The sequence below is a fragment of the Sciurus vulgaris genome, assembly GCF_902686455.1.
Source record: "Sciurus vulgaris genome assembly, chromosome: 2".
Classification (NCBI taxonomy): Eukaryota; Metazoa; Chordata; class Mammalia; order Rodentia; family Sciuridae; genus Sciurus; species Sciurus vulgaris.
This window is the reverse complement of record NC_136462.1, coordinates 203,902,111-203,923,693: the sequence shown is the minus strand read 5'-3', so window position 1 is coordinate 203,923,693 and position 21,583 is coordinate 203,902,111. Positions and strand designations below refer to the sequence as shown.

The 21,583-nt window shown below is 57.3% G+C and overlaps 1 protein-coding gene across 4 annotated transcripts in view; it reads left to right on the top strand.

The window, feature by feature from the left end:
* The window catches only part of ZBTB46 (zinc finger and BTB domain containing 46), a 53,436-nt gene that overhangs the window by 15,709 nt on the left and 16,144 nt on the right, over positions 1-21,583 (top strand). For 3 of the 4 annotated variants that reach the window (XM_079127598.1, XM_079127597.1, XM_079127596.1), the window contains exons 2-3: positions 2,968-3,937; positions 16,173-16,454. In XM_079127598.1, the coding sequence (XP_078983724.1) occupies positions 3,001-3,937; positions 16,173-16,454 (1,219 nt within the window). In that variant the 5' untranslated portion in view covers positions 2,968-3,000. Of the gene's footprint in view, positions 1-922; positions 1,131-2,967; positions 3,938-16,172; positions 16,455-21,583 lie in introns of those variants that run through there. The other variant, XM_079127599.1, reaches the window with a different exon arrangement.

Below are 21,583 nucleotides of genomic sequence, written 5' to 3'. Positions count from 1 at the left end.
TGGGCTGTTTTCTTCATCTGAGGGCCTGGACCTGGGCCACTTGTCCATGAGGCAGAACCTGAGTCAGGATGTGAGGCCCCAGGCAGTGGCTGCCTATGTGGGCAGGTCCCCAGCCGTTGAGGCCCAGCAGCGCCCTTGATGGCCAGCATATGGCTTATGGCATGGGCTGCTGCCCGAGCCTCACTCCTGTCCTGCGGCTCCCCATCTTGGATGTCCCTGGTCACTAGAGTGCTGGCCAGCCTGTCCTCTGCTCCTGTTGCTCTCCTGCACCTGTTTCCTGAGCACCCAGGCTCAGGGTGGGGCAGTCCTGCTCTCAGGCTCTGAACTGCTGCTTTGCTGACCACTCGGAGCTGTTTGGATCAGGCTGCTTTGGATCAGGCCAGGTTGACCCTCAGCAATGGCCCTAGGCGGGCTGCCTGTGTACCTACCTTTCTCCATCATGGAGTCCAGTCCACACAAGGCCCAGGAATGCCCAGGGGTCACTTCTGCCTCATGTTCTTGGTTGATGGCGAGTCTGGGGCTGCTTTCAGGGCAGCGGGGCCATCCAAGGCCTCAGATACCAGGGTGGAGTCTCTGCAAGGACCTGCGAGACCACCTGCCTCCTGTGGTACAGCTGTGGCCCCCTGCCTCTCCCTGTCTTCCACCCACCGTCATGCTGCCTGAGCCCCTGCCTGCCGCTCTCTGGCCTCTGCTGGAGTCTGTCTGCAGGCAGGTCATGTCAGGTCAGGCCCCTGTCCCCCCTAGGGTTGTGGGTGCTGTGTGGAGCGAAGGCAGGGCTGAGATGGGATTGGCTGCCCCGCTGTCTTACCCACTCAGGGTAGTGTCTGTTAATGGTGCTGGAGTACTTTCTACTCAGGAGCTCACTTAAAACCATTTGAACCCAGGTTCTTGCAAGTGCCAGGCCAGCCCTCTACCTCTCAGCCACATCCCTACCCCAGAAACGCTGAATTCTGCCATGAGCAGTAGCCCCGTGGTGCCTGTGAACTGCACTTGATTTGGAAATGTAGCAGTGTGCACATCTTCGTCTCAAGCTTTCCAGAAAAACACAAGCTGTCTGAACACCTGAGTGTACCATGAGGACAGAGCCCTGTGGAGGCTGCCTGGCTGTGCCGTGGGGCCTGCTGGGTGAGGTGGGTTTTCTTCTGGGTGAACAAGAGCAGAGCAGCCCCGGCTTTTTCTCCTGCAAACAGCCTGCTGATGTCTGTGCATGCACCCTGGTAGCAAGAGGGGGTGAGCATCCTGGGGCTGCCGAACCAAGTTAACTGACAGAAAGTCTGATAGAGTTTGGCCAAGCTGCCCAGGCTGGCCTCAGACTTGTGTTCCTCCTGCTTCAGACTCTCAAGTTGCTGGGATGACAGGTATGCACCCCTTAACCTGGAAGATGTATCTTCCTTATCCCATGTCTGTTCAAAAAGTTTGCCCGTTAAAAATGTCAGCAAAGGGGGGCTGGGGAGATAGCTCAGTCGGTAGAGTGCTTGCCTAGCAAGCAGAAGGCCCTGGGTTCGATCCCCAGCACCCAAAAAAAAAAAAAAAATGTCAGCAAAGGATTGGGTGTGGGTGTGGTAACCCCTGTAATCCCAGTGACTCAAGAGACAGGCAGGATTGAAAGTTCAAAGCCAGCCTCAGCAACTTAGAGAGACTCAAAGTAAAATAAAAAGAGCTGGGGATGTGACTTAAAGATAAAGTACCCCTGGTTCAATCCCCAGAACCCAAAACAACAAATCCAAAACAAAGCAAACAAACAAAAATTACTCTAAGAAAAAGAAGAATGGGGGGCTGGGGTTGTGGCCCAGTGGTAGAGCGCTTGCCTAGTGAGGCACTGGGTTCGATCCTCAGCATTGCACATAAATAAGTGAATAGAAAAAGGCATTGTGTCCATCTACAACTAAAAGTATAAAAAAAAAAAGGACTTTTTCCTGAATGTACCTGATGACAAGACCCAGGGAGGAATTGGCCTTGCAGCCTGGCCAGCAGGGGGCGCCTGAGGCCATAGCCCTGGGTGCTGGCTCTGAGAGTGGACCCACAGGTGTGATGTTAGAACAAATCGCCTTCCCAGAAGCGCTGCTTAGCACCAAGGGAAAGAGCGCCCCCATCCTGTTCCGCATCAATACTCTGCGCACAACTCAGCAGAAAGTCCCCGCTCAGCAGTCTTCAGGCCACACCATCCTCCCATGTCTTCAGATGTGCTTGCTGATGCCAGGAGCAGTGTCCATGCCTGTCATTCTGGGATCTAATGCAGGAAGATTCTCAAAATAAAAATAAAAAGGGCTGGGTGTGTGGCTCAGGTAGAGCACCCTGAGTTCAATCCTCAGTACTGGACAATAGAGAGAGAGAGTTATTAATGCAGGAAATCAAATCATGCAGTGGTGGCTTCCTGGTTTGCAGCCAGGGGCTGACATTCCAGGTGCCCATGGTGTGACTCACTCAGGGTTCCAGGCATTTCGAGGATGCCCTGAGTTCAGGTGTTTTCAGTGTGATGTGAGCTGCGATCCATCTCTCTGTGTCAGTTAGTCTGAGTGCATAGAGCCACAGGCTTTGGCTTCTTGAGTTGCTGGGATTACAGGTGTGCCACCATGCTCAGGTGCAGCTGGGGTTGTTTAGCCTAGATTCAGTTTAGTAAGAAAGTCGGTCCATCTACTTCCTGATGGGTGGTTTTATTACCTGTGGGTGTGCTGGTTCCTCTGTGCGGGGTCCTGTTCAGCTCCTGTGCCCATCGTGAACTTGGAAACTTGCTTCAGATGTCCTGCTGGGTGGAGTCTGTGTCCACCTGCTGCCTGTTGCCCTTCCCGGCAAGGGCAGGTGCTTCCTGCAGACCTGAGCTCAGGTGTGTGAATGGACTCTGGTGGCAGTACTGTCCCCCTCTACAGGAGTCCTTCAAGGCTGCTGTGTGCCCTGCCTCCGCCTGGGCCACCTGTCACAGCCCTGTCTGCCTTGTGCGTGTGGTAACCCTTTCCTTCTCGCCCACAGAGTCTGTAGAAGAGGCAGCACCCAGACTTCCCGATGAACGACCGGAAGGAAGATATGGAAATCACGTCCCACTACCGGCAGCTGCTTCGTGAGCTCAACGAGCAGAGGCAGCACGGGGTTCTGTGTGACGTGTGCGTGGTGGTGGAGGGAAAGGTCTTCAAGGCCCACAAGAACGTCCTGCTGGGCAGCAGCCGCTACTTCAAGACGCTGTACTGCCAGGTGCAAAAGACGTCCGACCAGGCCACCGTCACCCACCTGGACATTGTCACGGCCCAGGGCTTCAAGGCCATCATCGACTTCATGTACTCCGCCCACCTGGCCCTCACCAGCAGGAACGTCATTGAGGTGATGTCTGCTGCCAGCTTCCTGCAGATGACGGACATCGTGCAGGCCTGCCATGACTTTATCAAGGCCGCGCTGGACATCAGCATCAAGTCAGATGCGGCGGATGAATTCTCAGAGTTTGAGGTTGGTGCTCCTGCGGGTAGCAGCACAGAGGCGCTGATCTCGGCTGTGATGGCTGGCAGGAGCATCTCCCCGTGGCTGGCTCGGCGCACCAGCCCCGCCAACTCCTCCGGAGACTCGGCCATTGCCAGTTGTCACGAGGGGGGCAGCAGCTATGGGAAGGAGGACCAGGAGCCGAAGGCCGACGGCCCCGACGAGGTGTCCTCGCAGTCCCCGTGGCCAGGAGATGTGGGCTACGGGCCTCTGCGCATCAAGGAGGAGCAGGTGTCCCCTTCTCGCTACGGAGGGAGCGAGCTGCCTGCTGCCAAGGATAGCACGGTGCCGAGTTCCCTCTCTGAGCAGGGTGCTGGCGATGGCTGGCAGCCCACCGGCCGGAGGAAGAACCGGAAGAACAAGGAGACTGTGCGGCACATCACGCAGCAGGTGGAGGAGGGCAGCCGCGCTGGCTCCCCCACGCCCGCCTTCCTCCCCACCCCGGCGTGGCCCTTCGGCAGCAGAGACGCAAGTAAGCCTTTCCTCTGCCACTGGCAGGTTCCACCCCAGTGCCCGGGGCCTTGTGCTGTGGGTGCAGGGTGCGTTCGCCGGCTCACACGGGGGCTTGCTGCAGCCTCTGCCTTTCACAGGCAGTCGGTGTTCCCACAGGGAACCTAAGTGACGAGACTCAGGCAAGGGCGACTCTGGGCTCTGGGAGCCCCTGCCTGTCTGTTCCCATCAGCATAGCACTGGCGTCACCTGCATACGAAGGCCATCCAGCGCAGGGATCCTCCGAGACCGAGGAGCCTGGCTCGAGGGTCTGCAGCTGGAAGAGTTGGGAGGGATCTTGGGGGCTCTTCAGCCCTGCACGCAGTGTGGGTCTGGCTGCTTCCTCTTGTGTATGGTGACTGAAGGGGTCACCGGCTGGTCACCAGAGTGCCTGCGGCCTCCTGGCTCTCCCTCGCTGCCTAGAGCCTCCAGCAGGATGAGTGCTTCCTACATAGTCACCAAGTGTGGCTCCCGGCGCCAGACTGACAGGCAGGTGCCGTGCTGCCTCAGGGCCTGTGACCCGCGCAGGCTCTCTGCCCTGGTTTCCAGGGCCCTGAACGACGTGTGGGAGCTGGACCTCAGCCTGCATGGCAGTTGCTGTCCATCTCAGGCCCGCAGACCATCAGCTCCATGTTCACTGCATGCAGGGGCTGCTCCTGGTGCTGAGCACCTGGAAGTAGCCTTGGCCTCTGCAGCATGCCTCTGAGTGGCAGGTGAGGCTCAGGCTGCCCTTCCTCCCAGGCCCCAGCCAAGGTCCAGGCCAAGGAGGGTACTGATCAGAGCAGTGGTGGAAGTCTTTTGGCCACTGCCCACTGGAGTAGGCCTGCCAGGATGGTTAGAAGTCACTCTGGGAACATGTGAGGGGACAGAGGTGTTCAGGGTGCAGACACTATGAGCCCAAAGCCTTGAAAGGTGCAGCCGATGCGAGGCATGTCTGTGTGCTGCAGGGAGGGCTGGCTGCCTGCCTGCCTGGAAGGCTTCCTGGGACTGGGTGGGTAGACACTGGGACCTGGACTCCTCCCCTCCTAGACTGAGGTCTCAGGAGCTGGGAGTGAGGCTGTAGGGAGGTTCCCTGAGGGCTGGGCCTCCACACTGGCTTTTTTTATTGCAGTGAAATATACATAGCATAAACTTTACATCATAACTATTTTATTTATTTATTTTTTCTTTTTGGTACTGAGGATTGAACTCAGGGTCACTTAACCACTGAGCCACATCCTCAGCTCTATTTTGTATTTTATTTAGAGACAGGGTCTCACTGAGTTGCTTAGCACATTGCTTTTTGCTGAGACTGGCTTTGAACTCACTGTCCTACTCCCTCAGCCTCCTGATCCGCTGGGATTACAGGCATGCACCACCGTGCCCGGCCCTGACTCTTTTTTATATTTTACCTTGAGACAGGGTCTCACCGAGTTGCTTAGTGCCTTGCTGAGTTGCTGAGGCCGGTTTTGAACTCAAGATCCTCCTGCCTCAGCTTCTGGAGCTGCTGGAATTACAGGAGTGAACCACCACACCCAGGGACATCGTGACCATTTTTAGGTGCAGGACTCACTGGCAGGCCACACTGTTGGGCGGGGCCCCTGCTCTGTGTCCAGAACTTGTTTCACTGGGTGCTGGGTGGAGCCCAGGTGCCTGCTGGGCTGTGCTCTACCCTGAACCACACCCCAGCTCTGCAGCAACCTGCCCTGGGCCCTGCTACAATCTGCCCCCCACCAGACACCATTGCTCACTTCAAGTTCTCTATCCCCAGCCTCCCCGACACCGAGCCTCCAGTGTAGGGCCTCCTCACCACGTTCAGCAGAAGTCGCTCTGCCTCAGGGTTCCCTTCTCTGTGGGGGCATCCTGGGCATGCTGGCTGTGGAGCAGGTCCCTGGCTTCCACCCAAGATGCCAGTGGCACCTGTCCTCTAGGCATGACGGTGCAAGGGTTGCCTGACATGGGCAAATGTCCTGGGGAGGGCCGTCCACCATTGGCACTGAACTGAACAGAATATGGTGAGAGCCACTCATTTCCCTGCTGGCTGTGCCTGTGGGAGGCACCCACAGGAGTGGACAGGGTCAGTGACATCACGTCTGCTCCTAGCTTTGTTTTACCATCTTCTGTAGCTCTGACCAAAGCCCCTGGAGAGTGACTAGCCTCCTTGGGTGTGGTCTGACGTGCACAGATGCCCCAGGACCCCATGTGTGGTGAGTCACCTACAGGTGACAGCGCTGGCGGCCTTTAGCTGTCCATGGCTTTAGGAAGCAACACGCCCCTTACACCTGCTGGCTGGATGTTTCCATGCAGCCGGATGGCAGGTGTTTTCAGATTCCAACAAGTGACTGCGGCTGTGGACTTTTCTTTGCATCTTAAATCCTTGGGTTTCCAAGGCAACCATGAACTGCTTGTGTGAGCAGATTCCCAGTGCTGAGGCATGGACATGAGGTGTGGGCTTGGGCTTGGGCGTGGGACGTGGTGGCCAGTCGTTCCTGAGCCTCTGTCCTAAGCTCTGGCCCCTGGGCTGGGATTTGGAGGTGTAAGTCATGCCCTGAGGGAGGCCTGCTTATTTTCATTGAAGGTTTGTTGCATCCTAGAGAGGACTCTCCCTCTCCCTCCACTTTCAGGAGGAAGGCTCTTTCCTAAAGAAACGTGTCAGGCAGTTCCTGCAAGTCATCTGTGCATCGACCGGAGCGCAGAGGCCCAACCCTCCTGCAGCCCACTCACCTTTTCTGCTCTGTGACCCCATCATCTTGAGGACAAGGTCTGATGCGTTCTGACCTAGCAGCTCTGAAGACAGTGTGCCACTTATCCCCATGAGAGCCCCTGGGATTGGCACAGGGCAGGACAGAACCGCCTCATGCCATGCCACTGCACAGGCAGTGGCCAGGCCTGCCCTGCCCACCTCAGCTTCCTGGGGTTCTGCCTCACGCCCCATCTGCAGAGGGCAGGGATCCCAGTGGCTGGTGAGGCCTTGGGAGGTGGAGGGCTAGCAGCTAGTCCAGGAGTGGTGAAGGAGCAGCCCAGGGCCCCATCCAGGGCTCGTCCTGCAAGTCAGGAGCTGTGGTGCACACCTGTCATCCCAGCAACTCGAGAGACTCAGGCAGGAGGGCCGCAGGTTCCAGGACAGCCTGGCACCTAACAGTACCCTGTGTCAAAATAAAATAAAAGGCCGGGGATGTAACTCAGTGGTAAAGTGCTCCTGGGCTCAATCCCCAGTACTGAAAAAATAAGTAAGTAAAGCCTTTAGGTTTTGTGGGTTTATTTTATTTTATTTTTAATTTTGGGTACTAGGGATTGAACCTGGGGGGCTTACTCACTAAGCCATATCCCTAGCCCTTCTTTGTATTTTATATAGAGACAGGGCCTTGCTGAGTTGCTTAGGGCCTTGCTAAATTGCTGAAGCTGGCTTTGAACTCAGATCCTCCTGCCTCCACCTCCTGAGCCATTGGGATTGAGCCTTTAGCTTTATTCCAGCTAGAGCACAATTGGGTTTTGTAGAGCACATGCCTGTGCTGAACTTCAGTAATGTTCAGTAACGTTGGAACTCATCATATTGGGACTTTGGCAGCCACCTGGGGAACGCAGAACACCCCGGTTGGTATCAGTTTCCTGGAGGCTCCCATGCCACCCTAGTCTGGGCAGCCTCAGGCCTGCTTGGGGTGGGGAGTGGGCAGCTCCAGCTCCCACTTGGCTCCTCTTGGCCTTGGCCAGGCCCAGCCTCTTAGCTTCCCTTCCAAGGGCTTCAACCTGGTGTTCCTTGCTGAAGATGAAGTGGGAGATGACAGGAAAACCCTGGGGCTGGTGTTCCCTTCTTCCTTTCTGCCAGTTGGGAGGAGGACCTGACCCAGATCACACACAGGTACAGGTGGACTTGTTTCCAGAAGCTGTGGGCCTGTGGGGTTTTCTCTGTGTTGCTCTGGGTGCAGGTTCCATGAAGCAACTATAGACAGGAAGGGCTCACCTGGGCCCGAGGCGCAGCCTGCAGGGAACCTGCTGGGCTGGAGGACTCACGTGGGCCTGAGGTGCAGCCTGCAGAGCCTGGTTGGACTGCAGGGCTTGCCCCAGCTAGGTTTCACCTCTGCCATCTCGATGAGGATGCATGATGGTACTGAACCAAGGGACAGGAAGGCAAAAGCAGGAGCCAGATGCTCATGGGTTTTAGGGGGGTATTTGCTTTTCATGGGAGCAAAGAGGCCACTGCTGTGCCAGCTGAGCCGAGGGCCCAGTGAACTCTGGTCCCTTGTCTAGGGTGGGTGTGCTGGGCCAGATCTCAGCACGTGCACACTGGCTGCTCTGACTGAGCCATGGGGGCTTCTGCTGTCCACCTTCTTTAGGCTGAGCTCGTGAGCTAGGACCTGTCTTTGCTACTGACTTTTCTGGAGAACTGAATCCATAAAGGGATCTAGTCCTGAAAGCTCTAGTGGACATTGACCCAGCCTAAGTACTCTTCAAGATGAGGAAATGGAGGCCAGTCTGGTGGCTTGTCTGCTCACCAGGGTGCCTGGCAGAGCTAGGAGGATGCCCTGTCCCCATGCAGAGGCAGATCCGGTGTGCAGCCTGGGCAGAGGGAGGCCTCTGGGGACCCAGCCCCACCCTGCCCTGCCCTGTAGGCATGGGAGGCATGTGGGTTAGGATGGCTGCCCTCTGTGGAGCAGCACTTTGTGGTAGTGGTTTTTGTGACACTGGGGATGGAACCCAGGGTCTCCTGCATGCTAGGCAAGTGCTCCACCACTGAGCCACATCCCCAGCTCCTTTGGCTTTTAATTTCAGGACAGGGTCTTGCTAAGTTACCCAGGCTGTTCTCAAATTTGCAGCTCTCCTACCTCAGCCTCCTGAGTAGCTGGGATTTCAGGGGCGGCCACCACTCCAGCCCATTTGAAGACTTTTGTCACTGCTTTCTTCGAAAATGTGTGTGGGCTGGCTGTAGTTCAGGGGTGGATTACTCGCTTAGCTATGTGAGGCCCTGAGTTTGATCTTTGGCCTGCAAAATTAAAATAAAAGGTTTTGGTGTGCCCTGTGTACCAGAGAAATGCAAACCCCAGCTGCTCAGTCTGCCAGCCTGGCCAGCACCCTGGGACCCCTGGCCCCCAACAGTTGACCCATCCCAGCATGGCCTTTGTCCTGACGGGCACTTGGTTGAGTTTGGATTTTCCGGCCAGCAAGTGAATGGTTGTCCTCCTGGCCTCCAGCTTTGCCCTCTCCTGATGAGCTTGCTCCTTCCTGGAGTGCGGGGCTGCCAGGACCCCAGCCTTGCCTACTGGCTCTGTACCATGCGTATCTTGGGGGGCAGCACGCACCCTGCAGGCACAGGCCGCTGAGGCATGGCAGGCCTAGTGCTTAACCTAGCACGTCTTTGCTACTTGCAGGTCTCAGGAGCCCAAGACGTCCTCACAGCCTCCAGGAACATCCTAGTTGGGCCCCTCCCAGCTTCTGGAGGCCACCACATCCTTGGCTGTGGCCACAGCACTCCTCCCTCCGCTCCTGTCCTCACTCCACCTTTTCTGCCTCTGCCTCCTCCTCCTGCTCATGTAGGGCCCACGTGAATGGGCAGGGGGCTCTGTGTCTCGAGACCCCGAGCTCATCATGTCTGCAGACACAAGTGACGGCGTCAGGCTCTGTCATTAGGACGTGGTCTCCTTAGCACACAGTGTGTTCTGAGGTGTGCTCTATAGTGAGAGTGCTCTCTCTGGTTTTCCAGATGTGACGTGACCAGCTGAAGATTCACATGTACCAGCTGAATATTTTTTGTCTTTACCTCAAATATTGGGAAAATATTCACGCTCAAAGAAAGTCGAGGAAACGGAGCAGGGAGTGTGCCTGTTGCCGGGTTCCTGGGTGCGTTGTTCTGTTTTGTTTTATTAAATATCCGTCTACTCACCCCAAACCTCCTCAATTTACTGCATTTCAGAACGGTGGACAGCACGCACTTCAGGCTCATCTTTATCAGGGTTCAGTGTGCATTCGTAGGTGAGTTTTACACACAGGAACGTGCCACTCTCAAATTCATGTTTCAGGAAGTGGTACAGACGTGGCACCCCGCCCTCCAAGGGGGAGCTATCCCTCAGGAAGCGGGCGGGCAGTGGCCGGTGTTGCCTGGATTGGTTTTGCCTATGTGGCAGGGGCCTCTTTGGGCGCGTTCCTGTGTGCCGGTGAGTGTGCTGCCTGTGGCCACATCCACTCCCTCATCTGGTGCCACTGCTGCTTTCTGGACACCCCGCCTTTCTTTCTCCAGTCTCAGGGTGACCGACATTGGAGGTGTTGCAGTTTTTTCTCTTTCTTTCTGTCTTTGTTGCTGGGGATTGAACCCAGGGGCTCTCTACCACTGAGCCACATTCCAGCCCTGCTTACTGTTTTTATTTTAAGACCCTGAGTTTCCCAGACTGGCCATGAACCTGGGACCCGCCTGCCTCAGCCTCCTGAGCAGCTGGAGTCCAGGCTTGTGCACCCTGGAGTGTGATGGACTCTGACAATGTGTGGACGAGCAGGGTGTTGGTGACCCCAGGTTGCCTAGGTCCTCAGACTCTGAGGCAGCATCCTGGCCAGCCTGGGGCCACAGAGGGGAGCACCCGGGGCTGTTCCTTGGGTCTGGCTTTGTTTCTCTCTCTCTCACTTTTTTTTTTTTTGTGCTGCTGGGGATTGAACCCAGGGCCTCTACCAACTGAGCTGTGTCTCCAGCCCCATTTTTCTCTTTTCCACTTTGTGATGTGGGTGCTGAGGAACCCCATGTGCCTCAGTGCACCCCACATGACGCTCTGTCTTGCTGTCACAGTGGCCCCTTGCGCTGGCCACCTGCAGACCATGCTGGGGTCTCCAGCTCTGCCTCTTCTCACTTGCCCAAGTTCAGTTCTGCTGTGCAGCTGCCACCCAGCCACGCTGCTGAGCAGTTCACCGAGTGGCCCTCTCATGCCTAGCCCTGACCCTGCAGCTTGGTCTCCGTGTTGGTAGCCCCTTGTCTTCAAGGCTGTTCACGGTCTGTGTGTCAGTGAAGCACAGGATCCTGGCCAGCTGTGCTCTGTGGTCTGGCTGTGCTGTGTCTTGTTTGGTTGCCTGTGGGTGACCTCTATCCTGGTTTTGACTACTACAAATGAAGCTGCAGTGAGTCTGCCTGTCTCTTTGGACGTCTGGTTTGATTCCTCTTGGGTGAGCACAGAGGAATGGGATTGTTAGTCCCTGGCTAGGATGTGCTCCTCCTGAGAAGCTGCCCAGCAGCCTCCTGCTGTGGCTTGCTGCACACCCACCAGCAGGGTGCAGCTCCATGGGCTCCATTGGCACCTTCAGATTTTGTCCACTTCGGAGGCTGTGGAGAGGGTCTTTCATTTGCATTTCCTCTGTGGCTGAGTGTGTCAGTCAGTTTTTCATCACTGTAACAAAATACCTGAGATAAATAACTTACAAGGGGGAAAGGTCTGTTCTAGTTCGTGGTTCACTTAGCCCTTTGCTTTGGGCCTATGATGGCATCGTACATCATGGGGGAAAGTGACTTGTAGGGCTACTCCCTTTCTGGTGGCCAGGAAGCAGAGAGTGACTAGGGACCAAATCCCAACATCCCCTGAGGCTTTGCCTCCTTCCAGGGTCCTGGCTCGGGGACTCCTCAGGGCTGTGCAGCAGGAGGGACGCTGGCTCCTTTGCAGTTTCTCGGCTGGTCACAGAACTCTTCCTGGAGCGCCTGCTCCTCCTCCTGCCATACTGTTATGGCTGTCTTGGGCTGTGCAGTCATGCCGCAGGCTGTCCTGGGCTTGGTCGCCATCTGCCTGTCCCTGGGCAGTGTCCACCCATCTCCGTCCACTCATTTTCATGATCCTTCTGACTCTGGGCACAGATCTGCCTTCAGCGCAGACACCATCCCCCCGTCTGCCATTTCTTGTCCAGTGGTGCTTCAGGAGCACACGGTGTTGTCCACCTTTTCTTTTGGCTCCTTCCCCCTTGGTCCTAGAATCTCTGCCTCTCTCCAGACTTCTCCGGTTTGTTTTTTCCTAGAAGTTTTATGGATTCAAGTGCAGCAGGTATGTCTGACTTGAGATGATTTTGTTTGAGACTCGCTTGAGTTTGCTTTTTGGTGGGCTTGTGCAATTTTCTGATGCCATTTGCCAAAAATCCCCACTTTGCCTGTTGGATTGCCTGGCTGAGTAACAGAATGCACACACGGCCGCCTGTGTCTTCAGGCTCCACAACTCAGATCCAACCATGGATTCAAAATGTTAAAACCAGAAATGGATCTGAACTGAACACATGCAGACTTCTGTCCCCGAAGGACACAGTGTTGCCCCTGTTGACACAGCATTTCCACTGTGCGAGGGTCAGGAGTCCTTGGACATGGCTGGTGTGACAGCCTTGGGAGGGAGGCCAGGCCCTGTGCAGACACAGTGCCACTCTGCCAGGGACTCGGGTGTCATAGGCTTCCTATCCTGAGGCTCCCAGAACGAGCACCCCTCAGATACCCAGAGACAACTGCACGTAGGAAAAGAGGAAGAAGTTCTTATGTGACGTGAAATGTTTTGATGAGTATGAGTGAGGACACAGATTTGATTTGGATAATGAAACATGACCCTTCAAAAATAAAGAATGACTTAAAAAACTCACAAAGTAAGGAGGTGTACTTTTAGATGCATTTCTCTGTGCACTTGTGTTTCGAACCTGGTGCTCTGTGGTGCTGGGAGAGTTGATTCTGAGCTGCTTCTGAGGCTCAGTGTGGAGTTCTGGTCTCTGTGGGTTCCACGCCTCAGGCCCAGAGTCTGCAGTGCCTCGGAGGCTTGCTGTGGTCTGTGACCGCTGGGCCTGTGGAGCCTGTGGGTGGGCCTCTGGGGCGAGGCATCCTTGGACCACAGTGGGGATTTGGAGAAGTTGGAGGGGACTCGTGCACCCCTCTGCCCCGCACCTCGTCCTCCCTCCCTGAGGATGCTCTGGGTCTTGCTCCTGCCCAGGGCCTCTGTGTGTCTCTGCATGGTGTTTTCTGCTCCCAGTCTGCTTATTTGCCCTGACTTGAATGATCCAGTGTAATCCTTTCAAAGATCTGATTGTGATAGTGATTTCTTTCCAGTTAGAGGCTATTTATTTATTTATTGTTGGTACTGAGGCTTGAGCACAGGGTTGCTGTACCGCTGAGCCACATCTCCAGTCCTTTTTATTTATTTTGAGATGCTTAGGCCCTTGCTAAGTTGCCCAGGCTGGCCTGGCACTTGGATCCTCCTGCCTGGGCCTCTGGAGCTGCTGGGATCACAGGTGTGTAAGGACCGCTGTGCGAGGTTCCGCTGGTATTCTTGTCCGTTTTTTCACCACTGCGACTAAAGGACCCAACCAGCACACCGTAGAGGAGGGAAAGTTTATTTGGGGGCTCACGGTTTCAGAGGTCTTAGTCCATAGAAAGCGGGCTGCATTCCTCACGGCTCCAGGTGAGGCAGGACATCGTGGCAGAGGAGTGTGGCAGAGGGAAGCAGCTCACATCATCTGGAAGCAGAGAGGTCTCTACTTGCCAGATACAAACATACCCCGAAGTCACGCCCCAGTGCCCACCTCCTCCAGCCACACCCACCACTTCAGTGACCACTCAGTTAATCCCTATCAGGGATTAATTCACTGCTTGGGTTGAGAGTCTCACAACCCGATCGCTTCTCCTCTGAACCTTCCTGCCCTGTCTCACGTGAGCTTTTGGGGGACACCTCGCATGCACAGTGTAACAGCTGGAACCTGAGTGAGCTGTTTTCAGAGTCAGGCGTCCCCTCTAGAGGAAGACCGGCGCTGTGGCCTGTGCCTTCAGGCACCTGGTCTTCAGTCCCTTGGGAGTGATGCAGGCCCTGCCCCAGCTGTGCGCAGTTGGTGTGGTCATGTCTTGCTGCCACACGGGTGATGCTGCAGGGCTCATGGCTGCCCTGGGAAGGAGCCGTGGGTGGCCTCTGCCCCTCCTCCTGGAGTGGACTTCCCCCTCCCAGTTCCCACATCTCTGCACTTCCATCCAGAAGCGCCCACTGTGGCATCGCCAGGTCAGCAAGCGCGTCAGGGAAGCCACTGCCCCAGGCACCGTGTGTCTGCAGCTGCCGCCCTCCGTGGACCCACCCAGCATGGCACAGCCCTGGGGTCTCTCCCTGACACTCCCTTGTCTCCCTGGGGACGAAGACCCTCATAGAAGCAGACATCACAGAGTGGACAGCAGCAGGATGCGAAAGCAGCAGAAGCAGGGACCCTGTGGCCAAGGAGGGTTGGGCCTGGGCAGGCTGCATGGCGTGGTGGGGCTGAGCCAGGGAGGGGCCTGGGTGTAGTGGGGGAGAGATTTGGGAGTGTCTGAGAGGAGAGGGCTGTGCGGGGGCTCAGGGGCACCCAGAGAGGCCAGGGACATCAGATGCCAGCACTCATACTCCAGTACCCTGACCTCTTGGGAAGGCGTGACCTTGCCCAGGCCTGACAGACGTGGAGCACACGCTGGGAACTGGGGCACTAGTCACACGTCCCTGGGAAGTACAGCTGCTCCTGAGAGCTGGCCAGGGCCGCAGAGGGCGCTGTGCTTCTGCACCCTGTTGAGAGCACAGACAAAGGATGTGTTTCTCTTTCCATCCTCCCTCCTCTCTCCTTTTTCTTTGTTCAAAAAAATACTGAGGACATTTCCATGATCCAGGCACTTGGATTCACCGCGATTCCCTGTCTGCCCTGGAAGGCAGAGCAGCACGCTGTGCCCATTCTGAGAGACTCAGGAGGCCCCTGGGCTAGAACCAAGGTCAGAGGACTGAGCAGAGCGCAGCCCTGCAGGGCCCCGCAAGTGCAGGTGCAGGAGTGCAAAAGTGTCGTGCTAATGTGTGTGTGGCCCGTGCGCTGCATGTGGGCACGTGAGTGGCCCTGTGTGACCCGCCTGCATGTGTGGTGGGACCCACCCTGGGTCATCCCCTGCACAGTGCATTTCTGAGGCAGCCATTCTTGGGGCCCTGGGGGTGGGCCGCCCAGGCTGCCCTTGGTCCTCACCCGGGATGCGCCTGCTGTGCTGTGGGGACTCCATGCAAGTGACTCCCGGAAGACTTTGTGTGCAGAGTGACCTTGCAAAGCAGTGGTGGGTGGAGCTGCCGAAAGATTTCATTAGGCCGTGGGATGGTCAGGAGTGCAGGCTCAAAGCCAGCGTATGTGTCTGCTGGGATGGAATGAGAACCAGGGCCTCGGGCCGGGAGCCCTCTGCCCCAGCCACAGCCCAGCCGCAGTTGTTAGGTTTAACATCACCCTTAGGGTACTGCACCCCTGCAACCTCCCCCCTCCCTCCCTCCCTACCTGTCAGTACTGGGCACTGAGCCCGGGTGCCCTCCACTGAGCCACACTCCAGCCCTTTTAACATTTCGTTTTGAGACAGGGACTAGATGAGCTGTCCAGGCTGGCCTCATGCTTGCTGTCCTCCTGCCTCAGCCTCCCCAGTCCCTGGGATGGCAGGAGTAGCTGCTGTGCTGGCTTCGTTGGCACTCTCACGAGGCACCCAGGGGGCCACTGCCCCAGGCCCTCCCTGCCACTTGGGTTCTGGGTTTTGGAGTCCCCCTCAGGGGCGCGACACTGTACCTGGGGGTTGGCATTTGGCATCTTTGAATAAGCGTCTAGTCAGACCTTGTCCTGTGTGTTGGTCTTTTCATTATTGAGTTGCAAGAGTTCTTCTGGATAGGGTTTCTTATCAGAACGTGACTTGAAATGCTTTCTCCCACTTGGCATGTTATCTTCTCACCTTCAGACGTGAAGGTAGAAGGTTTTGACTTTGATGACATCTCCTGTATGTTTTGCGGCTTGTGCTTCAAGGGCCGAGACGGCCACGGCACCACAGGTGTGGACCTAAGAACCATCACCAAACCCAAGCTCATGTCGACTTCTCCTGAGTGTCATGGCGGCAGCTCTGACAATCAGGCTGGGGACTGGTGCGTGTGGGCAGCTCTCTTCTTTACGGCAGAGTCCTGCAGCCCCGGGCAGCCTGGGTGTCTGAGCTCTCGTCCAGGGTGGGGGCTCTGAGTGGAGCTGCCTCGAGGCCGGGGCTGTGACTTTGCTGTGCTGAGTCACCTGGGCACACCAGGACTGGCTCCTGTCACAGGGCACAGCAGGACAGGGCAGGGTGGAGCACTGAGGCCCTGCAGCACCGTGGGCAGGTGACCTGGTCATTGGGGCTGGGTCGACAGCTCGCCACCCATGGTCAGCAGCAGGTTGCTGCCCTCCCTGAACTGACCACATTTTCCACTGGGAGAGTCTGGAAGATGCCTGTGCCCTCTGACGTGTTCCTCTCTCACCCACAGGTGCAGACCTGACCGTCACCGAGGCCAGCAGTTCTGACAGCCGAGGGGAGAGGGCCGAGCTGTATGCCCATGTGGACGAGGGCCTCCTGGGCGAAGCCAGCTGCCTGGGCCCACCCCTGACCCCCGAGAAGGACGAGGCGCTGCAGCAGGCCAGCGCGGTGGCCGGCCTGCGTGCGGCACTCATGAGTCAGAGCAGCCTGCTGTCTCTGAAGGCCGACGTGCTGGGGGAGGACGGCTCCCTGCTGTTTGAGTACCTGCCCAAAGGTGCCCACTCGCTGTCCCGTAAGTTCAGCCCCTGGCCTGTAACTCTGCCTGCTGTGGTTCCCGTCATCCTGTCGCTAGTGTCAGACCCAGAGACCATGAAGGACCAGGGCGGAGCTGCCTGGCACCCAGTGGCCAAGGGTCGCGGCTGCTGCCCAGTCCCTCCAAGCCTTTTGGGAGGCTGTGCACAGCCCAAACTGGCCTCTAGGTCCCCTGGGGCCTGGCAGAGTGGCCCAGTCCCGTGCTGCGTGTGGTCAGGCAGTGGGAGGGGCAGGGAAGTGCCTAGATGTCTCCTGCTGCAGGCCTGGAAGATGCGGGGCGCCCCCTGCTGGCCTTCTGCCCCGCGCGGGGAGGTGTGCGGAGCCGCCTGCTTGCTTGTTCTCACTGGGTAATGCTGGTTGCGAGTGCGTGTGGGAGGAAGCTGGTTGCTGCCTTCACTCCCAGAGCTGTGATTGGAGTGGAGACCAAGCGTGTGGCGGGAGGCACAGCCGCACTGCTCGGGGCCCACGGGCTGCCTTTCCCTGGCAAGCAGGAGGCTTACTAGCCAACAACCTGCGGCACCAGCCCCAGGACTGGCGGCACACATGGCCCCAGGCAGTGCCCGTGCAATGCCAGGAAGGCACCAGCCTGGCCCTGATGCTTCCTGTAGCTGGCGCTCAATGAGAGGTAGGAGTGAGCTAGGTAGGGCCTGTGCCCCATGGGGGGCACACCCCAGGCGGCAGGCGCTGAGCTGGGGAGCGTGTTGAGCCGTGTCCTCACCTCGTGCCCAAGTCCTCTGAAGGAAGTAAAGCAGGATTTCCAGTTGTCTTTGGTGTGGGGCTTTGGGACATGTATCTTTGTTTTATTTTTACTGTTTTTAAAAAATAGTATTTTTACAATTTTGTTTTCATGAGCACTAAAATATTCTTCTGAGAGTTTGTGTTGGTTCGAGGGGTTATGCATATTGCTGTGGCTAATAAACACTGCCTGGAAAGAATGCCCGTGTCGTCTGTATTCCCATGTGCTGCGTTGAGGGCTGGAGGGTGGGTCGGGCAGTGTGCAGGCCCCGGGCGCTGGTCTTGGACGCGCTGCTGAGCACATCTGAGAAATGGGGATGGCCCCAATTACACAGGTGTGGTGGATCGAAGAGAATGACATTTGTGGAGCGCTGAGCACAGCACAGGCAGAGTGGGTGCACGGGCCTGAGCCGGACCACTTGTTAGTGAAGACCCTGAAGTGGGCTGGCCGTGTGCGGAGCATAGGATGCCAGCACTCAGTGCTGTCTGGGTGGCTCTGTAGCATCCAGAGAGGCTGAGTTAACTTCCTTGTTTCCTAGGACTAACCCAAGCGGCGAGCTGTAAGTGCAGCAGGTGGAGGTCTCGGCCCTGGGGTAGAAGAACGTCTGCGTTAGGTTCAGCCTGACTAGGTTCTCTTTTCCAGCAGCAGACTTAACACCCTACCTGTTGCAGTCGTTGTTCACTGAAAAAGAGCCACGAAAGGTGCCGTTTGCTGTGTGGAGCAGCCGCTGTGCTGTGGGCGTGCTGCGCAGTGCAGGTCCTCGGCCGGTGCATTGCCTCCGTGGGCCCTGGAGGCAGTGTGGGAACGTGGTAGCTCAGACCTCCCGTGAACAGCAGCCAGGCGGGTTCAGGAGAGTGTGGCGTCGTTTCCTCACCATGGTGGCGAGTGCCGCGGATGTCCTCAGTGAGCATCAGCCCGTGAGTCCCACAGAGCTGCGTGTGGCATGGTCCTGTCTTCTTGGAGGAGGCTGCCAGGTCCCTGGGGCTTGCGGCTGTGGTTTGGAACTGGACCGTGGGCTTCTTCTTGCCCTGTGGCTGTGGGCAGGTCCAAGGGCCCAGGGGCATCTGGAGGACAGCTGCAGTTCTGCTTGTTTTGGCTCAGCGAACACTTCCTTCAGCCATTTCAACAAGGAATCCGGACCCAACTTGAGCCTGGACTGCTGCTGGCCTTGCCCTGGTGAGGTGGCCCCCACTGTGGAAGAGCAGCTGCGTCTGTCTCGAGGCACCTGTCAGATCGGCCCCAGGCCCGTGTTCGCATGCTGTGACTTTCTGTAACTGTCAAACTCAGCGTGCTCCTGGGAGGCACCCCCCCCACTCCAGATGAGCATGTGTGGAGACCCCTGCTGTCGAGGAAAATACCAAACACACCCCTGCACGAAGACCCTGCCACTGTCCCTGGCCAGCCGTGCACGCTAGGGACCTGCATGATGCTTCTGGAACTCTGAGGCCTGCTGGCCGGCACTAACACACATGGGGTGCGACGTGTTTCCTGTGCCCCAGAGCTCCTGCCACCGAGGAGGACGCTGATAGCAGAACTGAAATCCCTCCACTGCCCTCCACTCAGGGCCACCGGACATCTCTGGTAAATCTGCAGCCCAAGCCCGAGCGGCTGGCGCTGCCCCTCCACCCCAGGTGAGCCTCCATTCATCGCCGTGTGGCCAGGAGCTGCCCAGGGAGAACCCTGCTGTGAGGCCCAAGCCCGGTGCCTTCTGAGCTTGGACATGGCCTCCCTCCTCCCTCAGCCCCTCTCAACTCAGCCTTGGAGACGAACCGAGCCTTACCTGTCCCTAGTGACTTCTTCACTCCCTGGGAACACGGGAGGCAGAATTATTTAAAGTGTTTCCTGAGCCTCTCCGAGCCCTGGGTGGGAGGACCTGCCAGGGTCACAAGGTCAAGACCAGCCGTGCAACCCTTCAAGACTTGTCTCAAACAGTGATTTCTGTGACCTTGTTCTGAGGGTTTCTTCCCCCAAGAAACATTTGATTCACATGCAGTAGGTCAAGAACATGGGTTCCTAAAGGCCAGAGTGATGGCTATCTCCAGTGGGCCTCCCTGTGCAGGGTCACTGTGTGTTGCTGACTGTCAGTCTCAGCCCCGGCCCTGCCATGGCCCCGGGAGTGGCCTCTCTTTCCTGTTCCTGAGCCGCAGGGCTCAGCTGGGGCTCGCTGTGCAGTGGAAGGCCAGTCAGACTCCTGCCTCCCTGAAGACTGGAACCACCACCTGGACCTGGAAGTCAAGTGCTGCCCTTCCTCCGTCCTCATGGGTCCTCCCAGCAGGGTGGCTCGGGTGCTGGTGCTCAGGTGGCAGCTTTTCTTCCATGCGTCTGTTTGTTGGGAATTAACAACAGCCTTCCTTTCCAGGTGGCCGGTGACAGGTTGTCTTTGTAGCAGCTGGACGGGGACCAGGTGAGTGAGGGGGGATCAGCCACAGAAGTGTTGCCTGGCCTTCTCACGCCGCTGGCTGGTGGCTCGTCTGCTCTGGTCCTAGATCGGTGCCTCTGCTGACCTGGACGTGGGTTTGGGCAGTACTGTTGAGATCTGGCTCTGGGGGATCCTGTCTAGGACCTGGAGGAGACTTCCCAGAGCCCTCATGGTCAGCGTCCCTCCCACAGGCCTGGGTGGCCTTGCCCAACCTGGAGCAGCCATGCTGGGCCGCCAGGGCCTTGGGCACTGGCAGCTACAGTGGAGTCTACCAAGGGTCCCACAGAGATGCACCTGCGGGAGCAGCGGCACTCTGCATCGTGGCTCCAGGCAGGACGGACCTCGGGGCACCTCCTGAGCCCCGTAGGAGGCTGGGTGCTCCTGGTGTCCTCGCCCCAGCAGCTGGGCCTGGTGTGCAGGTCCCTGTGGCTGCCCATGTGCAGCCCTGAGTGTAGGGGGCCAGATAGGGACACAGTGTGGTTACAAATCCAGGTCAGGGAGGGGCGAGCCTGGCGGGGGTGGGCGGCCTCCAGCTTCCACGCCACCAGACCATGTGGCTTGCAGACTTGTGGGGGCAGAGGAGGGGCACACGGGCAGGAGGCCGTGCTGCCACCGTGGAGGTGGAACCGAGCGGCTCTGCCCTGACTCTTCGGAAAGACCTGAGGACCAGCCCCTCCAGCTGTGCTTCTGGCGTCCGCCTTGTTTTCCCCTTCAAGTGCTGACCTGGAAGGTGCTCCCCTCAGCCTGGTGGACCGCCCACCTCCGTCGGGGCTGTCCCCGCCTTCCTGAGACCAGTGCAGACCACATGCCTGCTGCTGCCCGCTGCTGTGCCTCACTCTGAGGGGGGCGGGGGCTCCGGTGGAGCTCAGGGTGCCACGTGCGAGGCTGTGGGCTGAGGCCCTCCGGGGCAGGTCGCTCCCAGGGCCGGAGGCTGCCTACACTTGGGTGGCCTTACTCCGTGGGTCCCCAGGAGTCTGTTCACTGTCAGCCTGAGACGGCGTGTCCTGCTCGGGCACCCTGGCTGGGGTGGCATGCATGATCCCGCCTGGGGTCAGGTGTCTGGGTGGTGCAGCCGGCTGGTTCAGAGGGAGTCGTGTAGGAGTTGGCCAGCTGACCACAGGGAGCTGTCTTGGAACCCATGCACAGACCCAGAGGGTTTGAAGGCAGCTCAAAATTTAGATGGCTTTTGGAGAACGCAAAAGAAATGGCTTTGTGGTGAAAGGTAAAATGATAAGGGGTGTAGGAAGCTTTTTTTCTTCCTGTTTTTTGTGCTACTGGGGACCCAGAGGGACTCTACCTCTGAGTTGTATCCTCAGCCCTCTTAAAAACTTTTACTTTGAGACAGGGTCTCCCTAAGTTGCTGAGGCTAGTCTCAAACTTAAAATCCTCCTGCCTCAGCCTCCCAAGTACCTGGGGTCCCAGGTGTGCACCCACACCTGGCAACATTAATCTTTCTTGAAAGCAGAATTTCAGTAATAAAACATTAGTTCTCTTTAGGTCTTTTAACTGCCAACTATCTGCTGCATATCTGCAAATTCATTTTCCTGGCATTGATGCCTCCTTCACACGTGGGAACAGTTGCCCCCACACAGAGGCTGTGTCAGGAGGGCGTGTAGGTTACAAAGATTAAGACTCCACTCTCCTGGAGTGTGGATTTACTACTTTAGGCTGCGTTTTAAACATGTAATGCAGTCTTGATCATTGGCAGCTTGGTGATTTGTCAGGTGCTATAAAATTTTTTTTTTAAGAAAACAGTTTTGAAGAGAACTTACACTCAGGTCCAGTCACTCCTGGAGGGTCCTGGACTGACCCTCCAGCAAAGACTGCTGGGAAAGCTGCTCCCACCCAAACAGCATCATCAAAAGTTTGACCCACACACCAGACGGCACAGACCTTGATTCCTGGTCCGCTGGGGGCACAGCACATGGGGGGCTAGGGTCTGGGAGGCCCAGGT